Here is a 20,405-nt window from a genome sequence, read left to right on the forward strand (position 1 = left end):
GCAAATGGGAGGATTGGTCGTACGATGCTCAATTACTTTATTCAGTATAGTGTACTATACTACATGACGATGTATAATGCATTTTAAGCAAAACAGCTCGGTGTGTAATGCATTAAGCAAACTAGCTTCTAGGCTAATAAAATAATGGTAAACTTTGTGCCCTTGCCAGAGTTGTTGTGTGGGCATGCGCACTATGTTTTGTGTATTATTTTTTTTCAACATCTGCTCCCTGCGCATAATAAACTATTCATGAATTTCTGGGAAGTTTTAGAAGAAATTGGGTGAAAAGAAAAAGTCACGTTGTGTGCCTGAGTGAGTTCTCTGAATAATAATGACTTTTAATTGTGTGTATGGATTGGAGTGTAGTTGATGGCTATACTGTAGTTGATTATATTTTTTATTCAGGAAACGGTAGCTCTGCTATTGTTGCAATTCTAGTGATTGCTTTCCCAGATAACTGATTCAGTATGTGTTTGTGATTTTTAAGTTGTAAAATCCACTTTTCAAAAGTTTTACTAATGTTGAGGAAAGCAAAAAAGCAATATATTGGGGGGATATGGAGTCTTCTGATAAATTATTACGTGTGGGTACTACTACTCTGGGTTTGAGGCTTTTTTGGTTTTATTATGCAACAGGGAATTAGAAGCACAATTCCTAGTATTAAATAATAAGTTAATGGAGTGTAATTTATCTAAAAAAATGTAAATGGGGTGACCAGCTAGAAGGCAGATAGTGTATTTAACCCTAGGACTGCCAATCAGTCAAACTCTAGTATATAATAGCACAGAGGGAAAGTTTGTCAGCCTATTCAGTCACAGTTTAATACAGCTGTGCATTTAAAAAGTCTTCAAGGCCTAAACTTTAAATATTCATTGTTGGCAGCTGAGTTCTATGTTAGTCAGGAGTATATACCTCTTTCTAAAAACAACCTATACATAACAGCTTCATAAATAAGACGTTTACCAGTTGTATACAGTCCAAATGCATGATACGCAGAATGAAAATCTGTGTAACAGTAGGCTTTATTTCCTCTCAGTCATATTTTTTTCTTTTCCTTCTTATTTTAGTTGATAAACCACGGCCACCTTCATCAAGCCCTTCCAGTATTGCTCGACGTACTCCTTCACTAGACCTCCTTGCTGCTCCATATCTTGCTGGACAATGGCCTCGTGAGAATCACGGTCAAGCGGCACCATGCATGAGGGACAAAGCCACACAGGTAAGAGTTCATATATGCTAGGAAAAAACACTTGCCAGGCAGGGGTAAGGAATGTCAGCACCACTCCTGTCTGCTGTGGTGGCTTCACAGAAGTTCAGCAGGGGACATTTTCTACTGAATTCATATGCTTAAAGATTTGAAAGCATTCTTCTTTGTTCATAACATTTGTTAAAATTTCATCACCGTTGGTCTAAAATGTTAAAATGGAAGTATTGAGACCTTTACTATCTACATCATGAATTTCCAGTCCCTGGTATATTAATCATGAGTTGATGAATTTTGTTGCTTTCCTTGTATGCATAGATATTTCTCATGTAGTTTTTATGATACATGTATGTGGTACGTATCATACAGTGTGGTGTAGTGGTTAGAGTGTCGGATTAGGATCTGGGAGGCCAGGGTTCAAATTCCCACTCAGCCAAGAAGCTAACTGTGTGATCTTGGGCCAGTTACTCGCTCTCAGCCTAAACTACCTCACAGGTTGCTGTGAGGATAAAACAGCCAAGAGAACTATATACATCACCTTGAGCTCTTGGGAGGAAAGGTGGCATATAAATGCAATAAATAAAAAATATACATTTTTGAGAGTGCATAGAGCATTGAACATGAGTAAGCAATATCTTCTCTAACTATCCTTACCTTATTTGGTGTGTCATTTCATGTCTAGTATTTAACAAATTACCGTATTTTTTGCTCTATAAGACTCACTTTTTCCGTCCTAAAAAGTAAGGGGAAATGTGTGTGCATCTTATGGAGCGATTTGATAGCGCTTCCCTGCTATCCCGGACTGCTTTTAAAATGCTGGCGGTGGGGAGCAAAGCCTTTCGGCCCCCACCAGCCTTCCTGGACCTCTTCTGAAGGCCGGAGGGGGGGGGAAGGCTTTGCTCCCCACCGCTAGCATTTAAAAGAGGTCCCCGGAGATTTCCCTATGGGCTTTCGTCTTGCGAAGCAAGCCCATAGGGAAATTCGTTTTGCGAAGCGCCTCCAAAACAGAAAACCCTTTCGTCTAGCGGGTTTTCCGTCTTGCGAGGCGTTCGTCTTGCGGGGTACCACTGTAATTAATATTGTCAGCAGGCTTTATTTTGGTTTAATATTTAAGAAAGGTGATAGATGGCCCCCCAAATAATAGCCCAATGTGTGTTTTCTTTATGTTCCTGCAAAAATGTGCATGCATCTTCTTCTAAATAATTTAGAACAATGGACCAAGGAGAGCCAGGTAGTGTCCCCAATCTAGACTGGATTTTGCAAGGGACATTGCACAATTGATTAATGTTCTGTTTTGAATTATTTTTTTCAAAAGTATTTTGGCAATCCAACAGAAAAGTTGGAAGTTGGACTTGTTGATCTCTCATCTGAGTTGAATATGAGTGATAAGAGTCTAGGGAATTATTATTATTATTATTATTATTATTATTATTATTATTATTATTATTATTATTTTAAAAAACCAACCCAAAGTATGTCCTCAGAAACAGCTACTGGGCCATTTCACAGGGGGAGTGCAAAAGGAGCAAATAACATTGCCTATATCTAAATTATATAAATAATCAACACCGTTCATTATTTATGTGATAATTTACAGTTGCTCTTACTACAAACTGTAAAAGGTATAAAAATAAGACATTAGAAAGCTCAAAGCTGCAACAAATTCACAACAGCAAATGATAGCTTCCTCCTCCCAGAGCCCTACAGTCGTTTGACAACTAGTTTCGGGATCTTTAGCCCAGGTGGTGCTGAGTGCCATATAGCAACTGGTGTTTGGAAGACCCTTTTAACAGCTATTTTTAATTATTTTCAATGCTTCTTTCATCCTATTCTGATTTGCCTCCTTTGGGAAAGACTGTAAGTTAATTCATGGGACAAATGGCTGCTGTTTCTTATACCACAGCTATACTGTAATAGTGATGTAAAACACAATATATATTTTACAATCTGGCCTTGGGGATTCTCCTTCAGATTGAATATTTTGGCCCTGCTATTTAATCTTTGCATCAAGAATGTACAGTTGCATTGCTTGGTTCTAAGGGCCACACATATATGCAAAAATTGTATACAGCCAGAATTGATGTTTTTCTTGGTGGAGAAAGCCCTGCAGGGAGGCGTCCCCTGTTTCTACTACCTCCCTTCCACAATTGAAGGAAGGAGAGAGACCAATGTGAAGGGAGGAGCAGAGATAGACATAGGCAGAAGGAAAAGCCTTGGGATGGTTTGTTTGGTTGGGGGGGGGGTCTATAGAAACTCTACCTTTTTAATATTAATTAAGCTAAACTACTCACACAATCACCCATTTCTTTTTTGGCTTCAGATAAATGGACGGATAGTTCACATAGAGCTGAGTTCGTGTTTAGATAGTGATGCCATGTGAGTTCTTAGAACTTCAGTTGTAAATTTCCAAAGGTGTTTCGGTTTTTCTCTCTTGGTTGCTGAAGCCTTAAAATGGTGGTTGCCCTGCCGTGCTTCCAATAGGAGAGAATTTATTTCCTTGTTGAATCATTGTTTGAAAGTTAGACTCGCTGTTTCTTTCGTTCTTCTCTGTGCTGGTACGTGTACAAATATCTTTAATTCTCAAAGGGTTGGCCTTGGGAGAGGTTTGGAGGAGTAGATTGCTTTGCTATTCCTACTTTTTTAGGCCTAGGACTCTTGGTGTGTGATGTTGGCACCAAAATGTACTGTTTTCTTCCCAAGCTGTCTGTTGCTAAAGCCTGGGATGGTTATATGTGAGTAAGGTGCAACTCAACTGTAGTTCAGGAGCGCTCCCTGCCATCCACTCCCTCCCTTAACTGGCAATCAAAAAATTCCAGTACTTCTTTCTTTATGAAGATGAGATGGTTTTTATTTCATCATCACTAGGTCCCTGGATGGTCACAACAGTGCCAGTCATTTAAGAACCCAGGTTCACTACTTTGCCCTCCTGCTAAGTGACATTGACTCCATTGACAGGAAGCTCGTGTTGTGGCTCTATCCCACCAGGCAAGCTGCTCCTGCAGTGTTGTAACAGTTGGATATTGAGTTGTTCAATTTCCCCTGAAGCATCAGCTCATAACATTTCTGACTGTAAGAACCATAATGCAATTTTTGCTGAATATGCTAAAAATGGACGTTCAGTGTATTAATTCTGTGTCCTCAATTTGGTACATTAAAATTAAATCTGACCATAAAAGGTCTGCTTATCTGTGGGAATTATTTTTTTTGTTAGCTACACATGCATTTACTCAGCTTAGATTTCAGACTTTGCCCACCAGATATCTGACAGGCAAATTTTTTAATAGGCCAGTAAATGACTGTATTTGTATATGTGGATCAGACCAAATCAAAGGCATTATACAATGTATTCTGTATTGCCCTTTATATCTCATTTAGGAATAGATTCTTCTATTCGCTTCAGAATGAATTAGGGAACGAAACTTTTTTTAAGGTCTGGCATGTTGTATTTCTGAAAATTATTTTGATCCAATCTGTTTCTAGTCAGCCTCTAATTTAAAATTTTTAGAATCTTTTTTCCCCCCTTTGTCCTTGTCTTAGACTGAAAGTGCTTGGGCTGAAGAATACTTGGAAAAGAAGAAAGGCTCTCATAAGCGATCGGCATCTTGGGGCAGCACAGATCAACTGAAAGAGGTTGAGAAACATGTTTAGCTGTATTCAAGTCAACACACACAATAGCTGCAAATGATTGTACAGTACATTCATTACACAACATGAGAGATATGTGATCTCTCAACATTGTGAGTGGGGAACCTCAGGTTCCTGGAGGCCAGATGCTGCCCTTTGAACTACTCTATATGACCCTTAGAACTTTCTCCAGATCATACCCCTCTGCCTTCTTTTGCCTCTGGCCACCACTGGCCTGTAGTCCCTGGAAGGTTGCCCTCAAGAAAATGCAGCCTGCAGGCTGACAGAGATTCCCCATTCCTATGCTGTACAGTTGATACCTCAGGTTACAGACTCCACTAACCCGGAAGTAGTACCTCGGGTTAAGAACTTTACTTCAGAATGAATATAGAAATCGCACGGCAGCAGCAGGAGATCCCATTAGCTAAAGTGGTACCTCAGGTTAAGAACGGTTTCAGGTTAAAAACGGACCTCCGGAACGAATTAAGTTCTTAACCAGAGGTACCACTGTACTAGCAAGAGGAACAATAAAACATGAGGTGCAGTTCTAAATGTTAACAAAGGCACCCATCTGACTGCTCAGAAGGTCAAGTTCTAGCACATGGAATTGGTGTAGAAACATGTAATAGAGAAGAAGACATCATAGTTTAGAGACATGCTTGGTAAGAAGATGGCTAAGTGTCAGTTTCATCAGATTGATAACCATGGAGAACATACAGCCAAATTATTTTTTTATGTCAACTTTTACTTCTCTCTTTTTAAAAAAACTGCTGGTGTTTGAAATACGATATGAATATTGAATGCCTGCCCTCACAGGGAGAAATATCCCATGGGTCTACTTCCTACCAACCAACCAACCAACCAACCAATCTGTGCAACCAAGTGGTACAGATGCAACTCAGTTATAGGCAGAGGGAATTTCTCTCAGCCCTTCCCTCTGCCACAGCCACTACAGCTTGTGTCGGCATAGCTCTTTCTCATGCTTCTTGCTCATGGTTGAGGTCAGGTGGTGGAGGTGCCCACCTGCCATGATATCAGTGAAAACAAAGGCTGAATGGCAGGTGTCCAACGAGCCTTCTCCCCCATGTGGAATGGAAACGCCAATGTTTCCATCAACGTGCATTCAGTTTTCACTGCGTGATGGAGTTCCCACTTGGTGAGGCACACATCTTTCCATCCTGCTTTTTTAATGAGCTACACAGGCAGATTGGAGACAACTTCATTCTGCTTCCACTCCAAGCCATGTAGGAGGCAAGAAAAAAGCCTCTAAATGATCGTGTTGGTACATAGGCATCCCTATTCTTGCTGTGGTCAACATGTCTCTGAGGGGAGGGAGAATGCACATGTTACTGTTAGTAGTATTGTGCACTGTTCCTAAGTGGTTACTGTGGTAGTAACAGTACTTACTGTACATTTTGACATAATTGTTCAGACTTTTCGTTATAAATCTTACAGGGAAACTTAAAATGTTTGTCCTTTCAGATAGCCAAGCTACGCCAGCAGCTGCAAAGAAGTAAACACAGCAGCAGGCATCATCGGGACAAAGAAAGACAATCTCCATTCCATGGAAATCATGCAGCCATTAACCAATGCCAGGTACGATCACAATTGTTAATGTAAAATTTGGAAAGCGTTCGTCCCGGGATGTTTGCTGTATTTTAGGTGCTGTGTCACACACAGAAACTCCCACCAAAAGTCTGGAAGCTGTCAGCACTCGAGGCAGAAAAATAATAATGACAAAATAAGTGGCATGCAGCTCTATTGGCGAGCAAATGTTTGCTTTAGATTTGAATTCCTTGCAGAACTTGAAGATCAGCATGTATACAATATCAGAGGTAATGGGTGGAAGAAAAAGACTAGGTTTGGGGGAGTGGTTGCTATGCAAATTATGAGCCCTAACACCCAAATCTGTTTTTGGTTCTGAGCCTCCAGCAGGCACAGTGTGGATAGAGTTACACACTCGAATGAAAGAAACATAAGTTGAAATTCTCAAGCCAAACACTATGCCCCAGGCACATTGCAGGTGGCATGTACAAATGATGCGCAATTTCCACTGCTCGGGTCTTTTTGGACCTGGAGGAAGGAAGACTGGGGGCAGGGTGGAGCATAACAGGGCAGCATGTGCTTATGCGCACTTTTCCTGACACACGCAGGGGCCGGGAACGGAACCGCTGCGCAAAATGCTTGTCACCTGTACATGTTAAAATCTAAGGTATGCTCATAGTCTAGAAAAACAAATGCACTCACTGCAGTTTATTATAGCATATTTTGTATTCGTCATCAATAGAAGATTCAAATCACAAGTGCTAAGCTATTCTGGTAGAGGAAGGAATGAAGTGAAATTTTTGAGGTGATGGGATAGAGGGATATCATTCATGGCTGGGCTCTCATGGTCCGTTTCAACACCTTACCAAAAAGATGAGGCATAAGTCAATTGGAAGGGAGTTCCGTAATTGTGCAGTCACCCCTGTGAAGTCTTTTTCCAGTGTACATACCAGCTTAACCAATCTTATTAGAAAGCACACTAGGAGGACATATGAAGCAGATCCTGATGTATGGGGAAGATTCTATGTATGAAGGCCATTTCTCCGATAACCTCGTACCAAGCCATTTCAGGGCTTAACTTCGTCGTATTAATAGAATGTGAGCTGAGAGCTAAAGTTTCATTCGTTGTCCTATATTAAACTATAGAAATGTAGCATTTTTTAATTACTGTTTTTGGGGTTTCTCTAGCCACCTGTCCCAAAGAGTGTGCTAGTTCCTGTGATACCAATTGCCAAGTCGACAGGCTCGCGCTTCCGTAACAGCATAGAGGGGCTGAACCAGGAGATCGAAATAATTATAAAGGAGACTGGAGAGAAAGAGGAACAACTTATTGTGAGTATACTGTTGCAGTCAAATAGGTTTTAATTGCGGTCTTATGCTAGTATGTGAATTAGACCTAGTTAATCTTCAAATATGAAAGATATGAAATTCTTTTTAGACATAATGTTCCTGGTTCCATGGTTTAGAAAATCAGAAATCAACATCAGGCTCATGCCTTCATCCATTGCCCCCCCCCCCTTTTTTTTTTTCCACACCAGCTTTTTTGCACTGATTTTGGTTGAATTAATTTACAGGTTCCTCATGTCTGAAACAGGACACCGTGGTCTAATGTTAGTTTCTTAACTATAATCTTCAATCAGGATCAGACCATGGTTTCAGAACCTGGGGTTATATTCAATGTAGTGCTATGTAAACTCCCATTTCCACATTGGGACTCCGCCTCTCCCAGATTTGTTTGGTGCGTTCCTCCAACCCTCCAGAGCAGATTGGGGGCCAGCAATTGGGAAGGGGTGGAGCATAAATATTTCTACTTTCACAAAGTTTAGTTGATTACCAACCTTGGTTAATAAATTGGCATTAAACCACCATTTCCTATTTCGGATGTAATGAGACTGCAATTTAAGCACCAAAGATGGCATGCAGGGGAAAGGCGAGGAGGGAGTATGCGAGTTGGACACTTGTTGCTGGCTTAATAGACTCTGGTTGAAGGGTGGGGAACCTGATTTCCCGAGGACTGAATATGGTGCTTTGGCCTCTCTGTCTCTGGCCCTTGGAGCTCTCTCCAGACACCCCTTCACAACTACAGTGGTACCTCGGGTTACATACGCTTCAGGTTACATACGCTTCAGGTTACACACTCCGCTAACCCATAAATAGTGCTTCAGGTTAAGAACTTTGCTTCAGGATAAGAACAGAAATCGTGCTCCGGTGGCGCGGCGGCAGCAGGACGCCCCATTAGCTAAAGTGGTGCTTCAGGTTAAGAACAGTTTCAGGTTAAGAGCGGACCTCCAGAACGAATTAAGTACGTAACCAGAGGTACCACTGTATTTATTTTGTGCTTTTATCGTATACTTTTATATATAGGATATCTTTAGGTGAGAGGCGGTATATAAATTAAAAGGTGAAATTTGCATTCGTGGCTCTGCCCGCTTTTGCCTCTGATCCTCAGAAAGTTCCTCAGAAGGGAACGCTGACCTCAGGCTGAGACACGTTCCCCACTCTTGCTTTAGATTATTAAGCCAGGAGTGTTACTTCCAGACCTTCCTACTGTTTCTGAATATCCAAGTAATTGTGCATTCAACACTTCCAAGATGAAATACACACGTGTGAGAGTTTCTGGAGTCAATGAATGTCATTGGGAAAGGAAAAGGAATCCAGACATTAAGAAGGGGGTCATTCATGAAGTACCCTGCTTCAGTCAATTTGGTTGCTTTTTGTACAAGATCATCCCTTTAAATCCTCTTAAGTAGATATATATTTTCCCCTTGCTCAGAATCCTTTACTAGACCTCAAATCTCCTTAAGTTTGACTTCCATCTCTCTCTCTTTCTCTTTTTCTTTCTTTCTGTTGGAGTCTGAAGAATAACTAATCTTCTACTAAAGAGCTTTATTGATACAAAAGACTAAAGTAGTCTATTAACATGTAAAGTAATTTCTTATCCAGACAAGATTAGTGGTCTGCTGCATGGCAGGAAGTTTATACATACGTTTTTTTCTTCACAGCCGCAAGATATTCCAGATGGGCACCGAGCCCCTCCACCTTTGGTGCAGCGCAGTAGCAGTACCCGCAGCATTGACACGCAGACTCCGGGCGGGGCAGAGAAGGGCAGCAACAACAGCAGCAGATCTCAGTCTGTGTCCCCAAGCTCCTTCCTGGTCATTTCCAATGAGGGCAGTGAGGAGAGCCCATGCTCTGCTGATGACCTACTTGCAGACCCCAGAGATAAAGGTACCTGCTGAGAAGTGCTCATAAAAGCATATTACAAATTCCAGGCCTAGGCATCTGCTGAAGTGTGATGGGAAAACGGGAACTTGACATCTTTCCGCAGGGTCTGCAAGACACAGCTGTTCCACCAGGCCTTTGGCCAGGGCACAGCCTGACTCCCTCCTTTGGCAATCTTCACAGAACTTTAGCCTAATGGTTGCCATCAATTTGATTTGAATTAATTTTATAATGAAATGATTTTAGAATGTTGTACTCTTTTATTGTTGTTAGCCGCCCTGAGCCTGGCTTCGGCTGGGGAGGGCGGGATATAAATAAAATTTATTATTATTATTAACTGAGCAGAAAGAGCAAATAGTCTCTTGTGCATTGTGGACTTTTGAGGGAATATTTACTGATATTTCTCATGGCACCGTTGGGGGATATTGATGGGTACACTGGTATGTCCGGGGGCCACGTTGGAGGCCCTGGTTTTAGGAAATACCAATAAGAGTGTGGGAGGAACAAGGGTAAGTGTACTGGTATGTTTTAAGGAACTAAGCCTCTGTTCATTTCAGAGAATGGAAACAATTCTCCTCTGCCCAAATACGCCACCTCGCCCAAACCCAACAACAGCTATATGTTCAAGCGCGAACCTCCAGAGGGCTGTGAGAAGGTGAAAGTCTTTGAGGAAAGCTTGTAAGTAGGACTATACTTCATAGTTACAAAGTCTTAACCTTTCAGAAATATCTAAACTTTTGTTTTGCAATGCAGCTTTAGTGGCTAATCTCTGTATAGACTCTCCCTAAGGTTATTCCTTCAGCTCCATTGTTTTGTCAGTTCATAATTCAGTAATTGTTTAAAACTGTTTGCAGTTGTCGTTGTCCCCCTTCCACTTTTTAGGGAATGCTTAGGTAACAGAGATCAGACCCAAAGCTGCTTCATCAATGAGATCTGTGATATGTTGCTAACCTACCATGGCAACCGGCAGAAGACAAATACTATTCTTTGGTCAGTGATTAGGGACTGAAAATGTACCATGCCACACAAATTGAGCTTTTTACTAGTGATCAGACTTGGTGATAAAGGGGTCTATGCTGTCTAGCAGCAAGGGATCTAATAGAGCTGGAGAATGGCCACATAGCTTTGGCACAAAGCCCAAAAAGAGAAACTCTTACAACTGTAGAATATCTAGTTTTCTTAAAACATGAAAAACACTTTCCTTGCCTGCAGTTTTGCTTTAAGGAAAACTTAAAAGGTAAAGGGACCCCTGACCATTAGGTTCAGTCGTGACTGACTGTGGGGTTGCGGCGCTCATCTCGCTTTATTGGCCAAGGGAGCCGGCATACAGCTTCTGGGTCATGTGGCCACCATGACTAAGCCGCTTCTGGCGAACCAGAGCAGCGCACGGAAACGCCGTTTACCTTCCCGTTCGAGCGGTACCTATTTATCCACTTGCACTTTGACGTGCTTTCGAACTGCTAGGTTGGTAGGAGCAGGGACCGAGCAACAGGAGCTCACCCTGTCGTGGGGATTCGAACCGCCGACCTTCTGATCGGCAAGCCCTAGGCTCTGTGATTTAACCCACAGCGCCACCCGCGTCCCATAAGGAAAACTTACCACAGGTTAATTTTCAAAATTACCCAGCCTTGAACTTTGGAGACACTCAACACCTTCAGAGCTCAGCACAACTGTGGGACATGGCCCCATCCCTTCTCAGTTGCAAACTGGATAGAGAAGTGAAGGCTTGGTCCCTGCCATGCTAGCTTTCAGGGAACTTAGAACACCCTCAGTCTAAGGCACGGCTGAGGACTTCTCTCAAACTCTGAGCTGCAGTGTGTCATTGTTGCACTAACTTTGGAGACGCTCTGAAAGCAGTGAAACTTTGAGACCCAACTTCATATCAGGGAGAACCCCATCTTCTCCAGAGCCTGTAGAAGAGCAGAATCTCATGAGCTTGTTTTGATTTGGAAACACTTGAAAAACCATGAAGTGTCACTCTACTTTCTGAGTCTGTCAGGAAGTGCAAGACAAGGGAGACTCCCCAATTCTTTTAAGCTTTGGGAAAGGTGGTGGCTTTTGCCAGCTTTGAGTTCAGTTGTGGACTGCCTTATTTAGGATTAGGATGACAATGACCATTGCGATTCAGTAGATCATGGTTACTTTCAGAGAAGCCTCCAAAGTGGACAGATCTTAGTCCTTGAGCCGTTTCCAGTAGTGACCCAGACCTCTCAAAATCATCTGCCTTTTCCTCTTGCTCCTTCTGCGCTTGCAAAGGTACTTCTACTCCTTCTGACACAGTGCCACAGCTAAATAGGGTTGTTTTTCACTTCTAGCAGTGGTGCAATGCCAGAGGGAAAGGATGTGCCTATGTAAGTATATTGAGGGGGCTCCTTTTCACTGCAGTGTTGGACTGGGATGAGCGCTGTAATGGGGAGGAAACAACCCCCACTCTTCAGCTGATCAAGAGAAAAGTGTGTGGGGGGGGTGCCCCCTGTACAATGTGGTGGGTATGTCTTGGCCCCGGGCATGTTCTGTGCTGGCATGCAGCCCCCAGAAGATCTGCCAACTCTCAGTACAGCCCTCTGGTCAAAACTGCTAATCATCCCTGCACCAAACTGCAGCTTGGTGAATGTGAACCTATGTTAAAGTGATAGATACCACATCACGTTACAGAGGAGTGGAAGGAGGCTAGCAAAAGGGAACTTTTTCATCCAAGCAACCTCACCACTGCAGCCATCTGTTCTCCCTGTTCATCAGAGTTGAAGGACCCTTCACCCCACTGTGTTCTATCCCATGCCATTCAATAGTCACCCAGCTCACAGGAACAGGTTTTTGTTTTTTGCAGGGTCGGTGGGGGAGTCACCAGACTTCAGTGTGGAGGAAACAATAGGAAAGTCCCTTTCCAATAGCTTGTTTCTACTTGCATTTCTTGGAACCCAACCCGATAGTCCCAATACACATGGGATAACTGTGATTTTAAAATCTTCCATGCTTTTACATTGATCCAGTAATGAAGAAGCTGTTGTCATATTTGTTGATCTCTGGGATCAGCACAACAAGCACAATAAGTCATTTAAAAAATGATTAGAAAAAAGAAAGGATAATTTTTTTACCATAATGAACTTTCAAATGCCCTCTTCCTTTCACACGTGTGTGCTAACATCCACATATTTAATTTTCATTGCATCTGAGATTTGCAGTTAACATATTCAGAATGCTGGCAATATTTAGCTTTCTGTACTCAACCTTGTTGCGTTGTTATTCTTTCTTTTGTAGGCCAAAGCCCTTGCATGAAATTCCGGCCTTTTACTGTCCTGACAAAAATAAAGTAAACTTCATTCCTAAAAGTGGCTCTGCTTTCTGCCTGGTCAGTATCCTGAAGCCACTTCTTCCCACACAAGATCTTACACTCAAGGGTGCTACTCATAATCTGACCGTCGCGCCTGGTATGACCCCTGCATTGCTGCAGCCTATTGCCATGGCCTCCATCTCTGCAAGTGCGGTCCAGGAGCGGCTCCCTGGCGGAACAAACAAAATTATACCGCAGATGTCGGTGCTGCAGCAGTCGAGACACGGTGAAGAAACTGAAGGATAAACTTGGTTTTGTTAACTTTTAAGAGAACTTTATTGAAGCTAGTTGTGATTATGCCTTCCAAATCACATCTGTTTGCATCATGATTGCTGGCAATTCCATAAACAGGTCATACTAGTATCTTGATCTCCATGACCATGACTGTTAGGCTGGCGTGAGATCTAGGAAAAGGAGTGGCAGAGAAACTGCTATACTTGTCTTGGGAAGGCTCAAATTAAATCTCTGGCCTGCACTTTTTTTTTAAAGCTTTGGTACAATAAAGGGAGACAGGTCATAATGCTTTACAATTTGGGAAGACCAATTTTTCTGATGCATTACCAATCTTCAATTTTGAAGAAGGAAACATTCAAGACATACCAGCTGTTCCTTGCAAAAGATCTGCAAGGGAGAAACAAGCAAATGGCACTCTAAGAAGTATTAGTTCATACGAATCTTGAGCTTTTCGATGCGTAGCAGGATGATCCCACTTTTCTTGCTACATCGTTTCCACTCTTGGGACCAAAGGACTGAATCTTCTCAGCATTCTACGATGTGACCAGCATTCTGTGATGTGACCACGTCCTCCTCCCACATAAGCTTAATCTCCTTCAGACCAAGAAGAGAAGCAATATTGGTACATTACGCGCATTGGGGGCGGGAGGTCAAGCACTCACATAGAGGTACCTGTCTGGAAATAGTGTTTTAGAGCACTTCTGCCAATAGTGTAATGACTTGTTCCTAGTGTTGTGTTTCAGAACAATATTCCCTTCTCCCTCCCCCCCCCCCCCAAAAAAAAATGCCAACTAACCGTCACATCAGTGCCTCCTGGGACATCTTGGTTTGTTGTGTCGCTTTCAGAATCTAGAATTGCCTTTTGGCCTATACCCCAATCCTATCATGTCTTGCCACTACTATATAAACTGTGTAGTCATATGATCTTGAAATGGCCATGCATGGTTCTTCCTGCTTGTCAAAGTACTGTCTTGTGGGTCTCTTGAGGGTAAAGTTTGTCAGGCATGATGTTTGTTAAAGCAATTTATTTCAGTGGATATAGTCTCCTTTTTTGACTAGCAATATTGTTAGGGTGTTAACCTAAGGATCGTTTGATTCTTTAATATTGGTCTGCAGTTGTGGCCCATTTCATTTCTTTTGTGATCTTTCTAAAAAATAATTGTCATGGTGTAACAATCAAAAATGGGATGGAGTTTCCGTTACTAAATCTGTTTATGAAGGGCAATGAACTAATCTGGTAACGAAAGGAGATTTTACCGAGACTCATTAAACAACTAGAGCTAGAGCGGCTGCTTAAAGGCCACACTTTTCAGATTCCAAAACGCCTCCAAAATGGCAAATTATCCTGGAAGGTAGACTGTACTATTAGTACAGAATGATTCAAAATTAATTGGTGCCAAGCTATGCAGTTATAGGAAAGTTACTATATTTAAGGGAGGCGTTCCTGGTATCTTTAGACTAACGAAAATATTGTAGCATTAAGTGTGACCATTCAGTTAGTGTGATTGAAAGGCATAGCAATACAGTCACTGCAGTTCATCTTACTATGTCTATTCATCCCCAGTAACCACTTGTTTGGAGTGGGTCACACCAACATCTTGCATTCATTTTTGCTTGCTTAGTAATACCAGATATACCAGCTCCTACATCGCTTGGCCTTTTGGTTTCACTCCATGGCTTTTTTTGTTTCAAAAACAAAACCACCTCTCCATACTCAGGGCATACATACCTACCCAGTTTGGTGTATCCATACCTACCCAGCAAAGTAGGTTCTGGGCTACAATATACTTGTTAGTCTTTAAGGTGCTACAAGACTTTGTTGTTTTTGCTGCAACAGACTAACAAAGCTATGCTTCTGGAACTATTTTTTAAAGTGTTACTTCATCATTTTTGTACCTTGGTCCCGTATTGTACTTGCATATCTTTGTTTCTGCTGTGTTCTGCTTACATATTTTGTATTAGCACAGCAAGACGGTCTGATGACCCCCTCTCCCCCCCATCCAATTCCTTGATCCTAACTTGCCTGACATATCAAGTCTTCGAACTACTTATTTTGCAGCAAAGACATTACCATTAAGGCAGCTGAGTTCGAGTGTTAAAATCAGGTTTTTCACTCCTTTTTGAAACAGGTAAGGATGAAATGGGAAAACAACGTAGTATTTTAAAACTAGGTCAATTGTCAAGCAATGTGTTTCATCAACGTAACTTCTGTGAACGCACAGCCTTATTTTAAATTGAATGTTGTGGCTTTGTGAAACATGGGAAGGTAGGCTCCCTCTGCGTTAGAGGAATCTTTGCATTTAGTTTAAACCCAGTTCCAGTTCTTAAGTTAAACAGCAGCTTATAAGAGACTGCATGAAGCTCGTCACTCAATTTTCCCATTGAGTACCTAAGGGCCAAATTACAACTTGGAATGGTATATAAAACATAAGCCTTCGAAATTCATCAAAACTGAAGTTTGCCATGTCTTCAGAACAAAAAGTGAGAAACACACTTCAGGCTGGCCTGCAGGTGAATATGAGAAAGCTGACATTTCAGCTTCCATTAAGAAAACAGTGTTTAGCCCTTGTAATAATTTGAAATTATTGAAAATTCTGAGTAAATGCCAAACCATAAGCAGCTCTTTTTTTGGCTAGTAAATGTCCACTTAAATGCAATGAGATGTTCAACTGATCTGTACCAACATATATTAGTCCAGGCCAAGTAATGATTTAAATAAATAAAAATTGCTTACTATTCTTTAACATTCCACTCACAAGTTCTCTCCAAGCCTTGATTTTGCACTCCACTGCCTACCTCTGGGTTGCTTTTACCCCTCTGTGACATTAGAGCAATTCAGCCCATGACTTTTAAGAGAGGCAGAATAGCGAGAGAGGATAGTCTTCATGGAAGAAATCAAAAGCAAAGAAGTTAGGACAAGGAAAAGGTCTAACAGAATAATGAAAATCCAGCTTTAGCTGGTTAGAAATAATGAGATCAAATTCATTATCGCCAGTTGTCAGGATTGCCGAGTGTCTATTAAACTGTAATAGCTATGCCATTTTTTCCACATACGTGGTGGGTGGGTGTAATATACATACACCGTACATACATTACATGTACATTCATGCCACTTGTTAGCATTCTGTTTGCTTCATGTTGTTCATACACAAGAAAAGGACCCCAGGAAACTTGGAAAACTGGGAACGATCAGCAGTGCATCAAAGATTCACTGCCTCTTTCTCATTCTCACCTGCAGCATGGGGGTTGGCTTGGAGGGGATTCACCCTCCATTTCCCACTCCCCCAAACCAGCTTGTATGTATGTGTAGGGAAACAAATCTCCCCTTTCCTTCAAAGCTGCTTAGAGGAGACGGGCGGGGAACGATGCACTCCAAAGTTTTGTTGCCTTCCTCTCTCTTCCAAATGAAGCTACGGGAATAGGGAGATGGTTGTTTTCATCATTTCCCTTGCCTCCCAACCAGGAGTTGACTTGGGGAAGATCAACAGAGGCTACTTCCTTCCCCGTTAGAATTCCAGCTCCTGGTTGGAGATGAGAGAAGTCCAGAAATGTAGAAGCAAAACAGAAATGTCTGCAACCCTGGTGAGAGCAAGAGAGTTACTGCCACCAGCTCACCACAACACTCCTAAAACTGTCAGGGGGAGGAGAATTTGAGGTCTCGCTACTCATATTGTGTCGTCTTGCTGTGTCCTGTTTCCATGGATTTTCTTTCTGTTGTGGGGAGAATCTGCAACAAGAGGCGGTTGGGGGGCGGTAGGATGGGAAATATGGGGGAAAGCTAACCTAATGTGACATTTCCTTGTACCTATGAAAATAGGCCTTCTGGTTTTGTTTATTTTACTTAATTCAATCTGAGGTGTTGCTGCTGCTTGTTGTAAGTTCTCCATCTGAAAAAAAGGAACACCAGTAAAATTGTCTTTAAATGGCTATGTTTGTATTCAGGTGTAAACTGTTAGTGACATGAAACGGATCCTTTGGGGGGGAAGAAATGTATGTGTGGTTTTAGCTAGTTGTTGGTGTGGCTAAATAACACTGTATTGGGCAAGTTTCAAGGTATTGTTGACCATAATATGCATTTATCACTAAAAACAAAGTTGTTGACCATAATATGCATTTATCACTAAAAACAAAGTGCAGAGAATTAAGATTGGAGCATCTAAAGGCCTCATCAGTCATGAAAAGTCATATTTCCTTAAACTGATATACAAGTATATCTCCAGTACTAGGTAATGCAAAGGCAGATGACTTGTGTTGGTAACGAAGCATGAATGTTTTCTTTGATTTCATCTTGTTTGGCTATCAGTGTCCTATTTAGATCTGCAAATGGAAATGAAATGTTCCCCAACATGTATCTTTCCTACCATTCTAATTCTGTCTGGATATTGTGTAATGTGACTTCATCACAGCGGTTCACTGCCAGAGGCATGTGATATATTTCTCTTCCGGGTTCCCCCCTTGCCAGAGACTGGCTGTCCTGTTTTATGCCAGTACTAGGGATAAAGACGTTATGGAGAAATCCACGCCTAATTTGGTAGACTGTATGGCTATATGCTATATTTGCAAAGCCAACGATGTTTGTTTATGTAAGACTTTATAAGAATCTTTCCCCTCTCAGTGCACACCAGTGTGTTTGGGCATTTCCTGTTTTTCTATTTTTTATTTTAATTATGTAAGATCTACGTCTGCAAAAAATTCTATTGGATTTTTTTACAAAAAACGTTTTACTCACCTTTATGGGACTCACACACTTTCAATAAATATTTCAAGTGAAGACTTGTGTGTTTGATTTCCTCTCCACCAGTTTCATAATGAAACATCAGCACTAACATGTGAAGCCAGACTTGCAAATGATGATCAACAGAGACATTTATTTTGGAAGTTCTTGCCACACCCACTGGAAATCTTCATTCCATTTATCTGAAATTGCCAAAGGTTGTTTTACAGCAAACATCTCCAGCTAATTGGCACTGCCTCTATTAAAGATTACTTAATTTGAAGAAGGGCTTGCCTTTGCACACACACCCATCTCTGTTTGTGTTCTAGAGCCAGGGTTTTCAGTGGATAATAGTGTCCCAAGAGTTCTTGAGTCAAATCCTAGCTCTCGCAGAAACTCTAGATTACTTTGTGCCATTTTCCCCCCCTTTCCTACAAAATAGACCAAGCTGCTTTATAGAGTTGTGGGGATTGCAGTATTGATGGTGCATAAATGCTAAGATTATATTAACGTTACTGTGTCCAATAAAAGGCATATTCTGAAGGTGACGCGTCATTTGAGTTGCATATTAAGTAAAACATATTTCTAGAACAAAAATAGAAAATTCCGAGGCCAAAATAGAAGTGGATACTCCTTGGGAGACACTGGAGGTTCCCAGACCACAGTTTTGAGATCCATCCAGATAATTTGCCAAGTTATTCCCCTGAGATGTTAGAGCAGGGTGATGTCTACAATTTGGGGTGTACAAGGATCCCTTCCTCTGGCTCCTTGCGCACAGGGCCTTTCTCTCTGTGGGTGGGTCCTGGACAGCTGTGTGCACTTTTTGCGTGTTCCTGCCCAGCATAGGAGCCAACTCCTAGGGGCAGGGGTCCCTTCAGCCCCCCAGTAAAAAATTGGGAGGGGGCTACCCTCCAAAAGGTGATGGGCATTGCCATTCAGATGGTGTGCGCATGCACTGCATCGTGTGATCAATTATGTGGGAAGGAGCTTACCTCCCCCCCACTCAAATATTTTACTCAAGTTGGCACCCCTGCCGCCCAGCGAGTTGGGTGGATGCTGTGTGGTGTGTGTGCTGTGTCCTCATTTCCTGTTACGTTTTGAAACCGTGGTTGTGAAGGGGATGGGGGGCTTCCAATCCCTTCCTGGAGGACTGACTGTCTAGGGATCGGCAGGAGTGGTGTTGGCTCTGGATCTGGAGCTCCTGGCGTGGGTGTGCTATGGCATCGGGGTGGGGTGCTGATGTTGTTGGTTGTTGGGGTGATGAGTGTTCAGACCTCTGGACTCTCACTTGTGGGGTGCCTCAGGGTTCCGTCCTCTACCCCATGCTTTTTAATATCTATATGAAGCCGCTGGGAGAGATAATCAGGGTTTGGGCTGGGTGTTCATCAGTATGCAGATGATACCCAGCTCCACCTCTCGTTTAAATCAGAACCAGTGAAGGTGGTGAAGGTCCTGTGTGAGTGCCTGGAGGCAGTTGGAGGATGGATGGCAGCTAACAGATTGAGGTTGAATCCTGACAAGACAGAAGTACTGTTTTTGCGGGACGGGGCGGGTGGGTGTGGGGGACTCCCTGGTCCTGAATGGGGTAACTGTGCCCCTGAAGGACCAGGTGTGCAGCCTGGGAGTCATTTTGGACTCACAGCTGTCCATGGAGGCACAGGTTAATTCTGTGTCCAGGGCAGCTGTCTACCAGCTCCACCTGGTACGCAGGCTGAGACCCTACCTGTCCGCAGACTGTCTCGCCAGAGTGGTGCATGCTCTAGTTATCTCCTGCTTGGACTACTGCAATGCACTCTACGTGGGGCTACCTTTGAAGGTGACCGGGAAACTGCAATTAATCCAGAATGCGGCAGCTAGACTGGTGACTGGGAGTGGCCGCCGAGACCGTATAACACCGGTTTTGAAAGACCTACACTGGCTCCCAGTACGTTTCCGATCACAATTCAAAGTGTTGGTGCTGACATTTAAAGCCCTAAACAGCCTCGGCCCAGTATACCTGAAGGAGCGTCTCCACCCCCATCGTTCTGCCCGGACACTGAGGTCCAGCACCGAGGGCCTTCTGCTGGTTCCCTCATTGCGAGAAGTGAGGTTACAGGGAACCAGGCAGAGGGCCTTCTCGGTAGTGGCGCCAGGCCCTGTGGAACACCCTCCCTTTAGATGTGAAGGAAATAAGCAGCTATCTTCTTTTTAAAAGACATCTGATGGCAGCCCTGTTCAGGGAAGTTTTAAATATTTAATGCTGTACTGTTTTTAACACTTGATTGGAAGCCGCCCAGAGTGGCTGGGGAAACTCAGCCAGATGGGCGGGAAATAAATAAATAAATTAATATTCAGTTGTGTGTCTGCTGAGGACATGCCCTTGTCATTGTGAATTCATTCGCTCCTTCCATGTAGGCGTGTCACCGCTGATGCAGTCCCTGATTGGTTGTTGCCACTGGTGGTGTTTCCAGGGCCCGTGAAGGTATGTCTGACATTTTCACTTCGTTTTCTTTGCTTCCTGGCGAGTTTCCCTGGTCTTCGCAGCTGACGGC

At 42.6% G+C, this 20,405-nt stretch overlaps 1 protein-coding gene across 1 annotated transcript in view; it reads left to right on the forward strand.

Moving 5' to 3' along the window:
• The window catches only part of FAM117B (family with sequence similarity 117 member B), a 29,141-nt gene extending 11,210 nt beyond the window's left edge, over positions 1–17,931 (forward strand). The window contains exons 2-8 of the mRNA XM_028701688.2: positions 1,068–1,219; positions 4,742–4,834; positions 6,311–6,424; positions 7,562–7,705; positions 9,376–9,601; positions 10,153–10,273; positions 12,854–17,931. Coding sequence (XP_028557521.2) covers positions 1,068–1,219; positions 4,742–4,834; positions 6,311–6,424; positions 7,562–7,705; positions 9,376–9,601; positions 10,153–10,273; positions 12,854–13,172 — 1,169 coding nt within the window. The 3' untranslated portion in view covers positions 13,173–17,931. The remainder of the gene's footprint in view (positions 1–1,067; positions 1,220–4,741; positions 4,835–6,310; positions 6,425–7,561; positions 7,706–9,375; positions 9,602–10,152; positions 10,274–12,853) is intronic.
• Positions 17,932–20,405: the final 2,474 nt, after the last annotated feature.

The sequence above is a fragment of the Podarcis muralis genome, chromosome 1 (genome assembly GCF_964188315.1).
Source record: "Podarcis muralis chromosome 1, rPodMur119.hap1.1, whole genome shotgun sequence".
Taxonomy (NCBI): Eukaryota; Metazoa; Chordata; class Lepidosauria; order Squamata; family Lacertidae; genus Podarcis; species Podarcis muralis.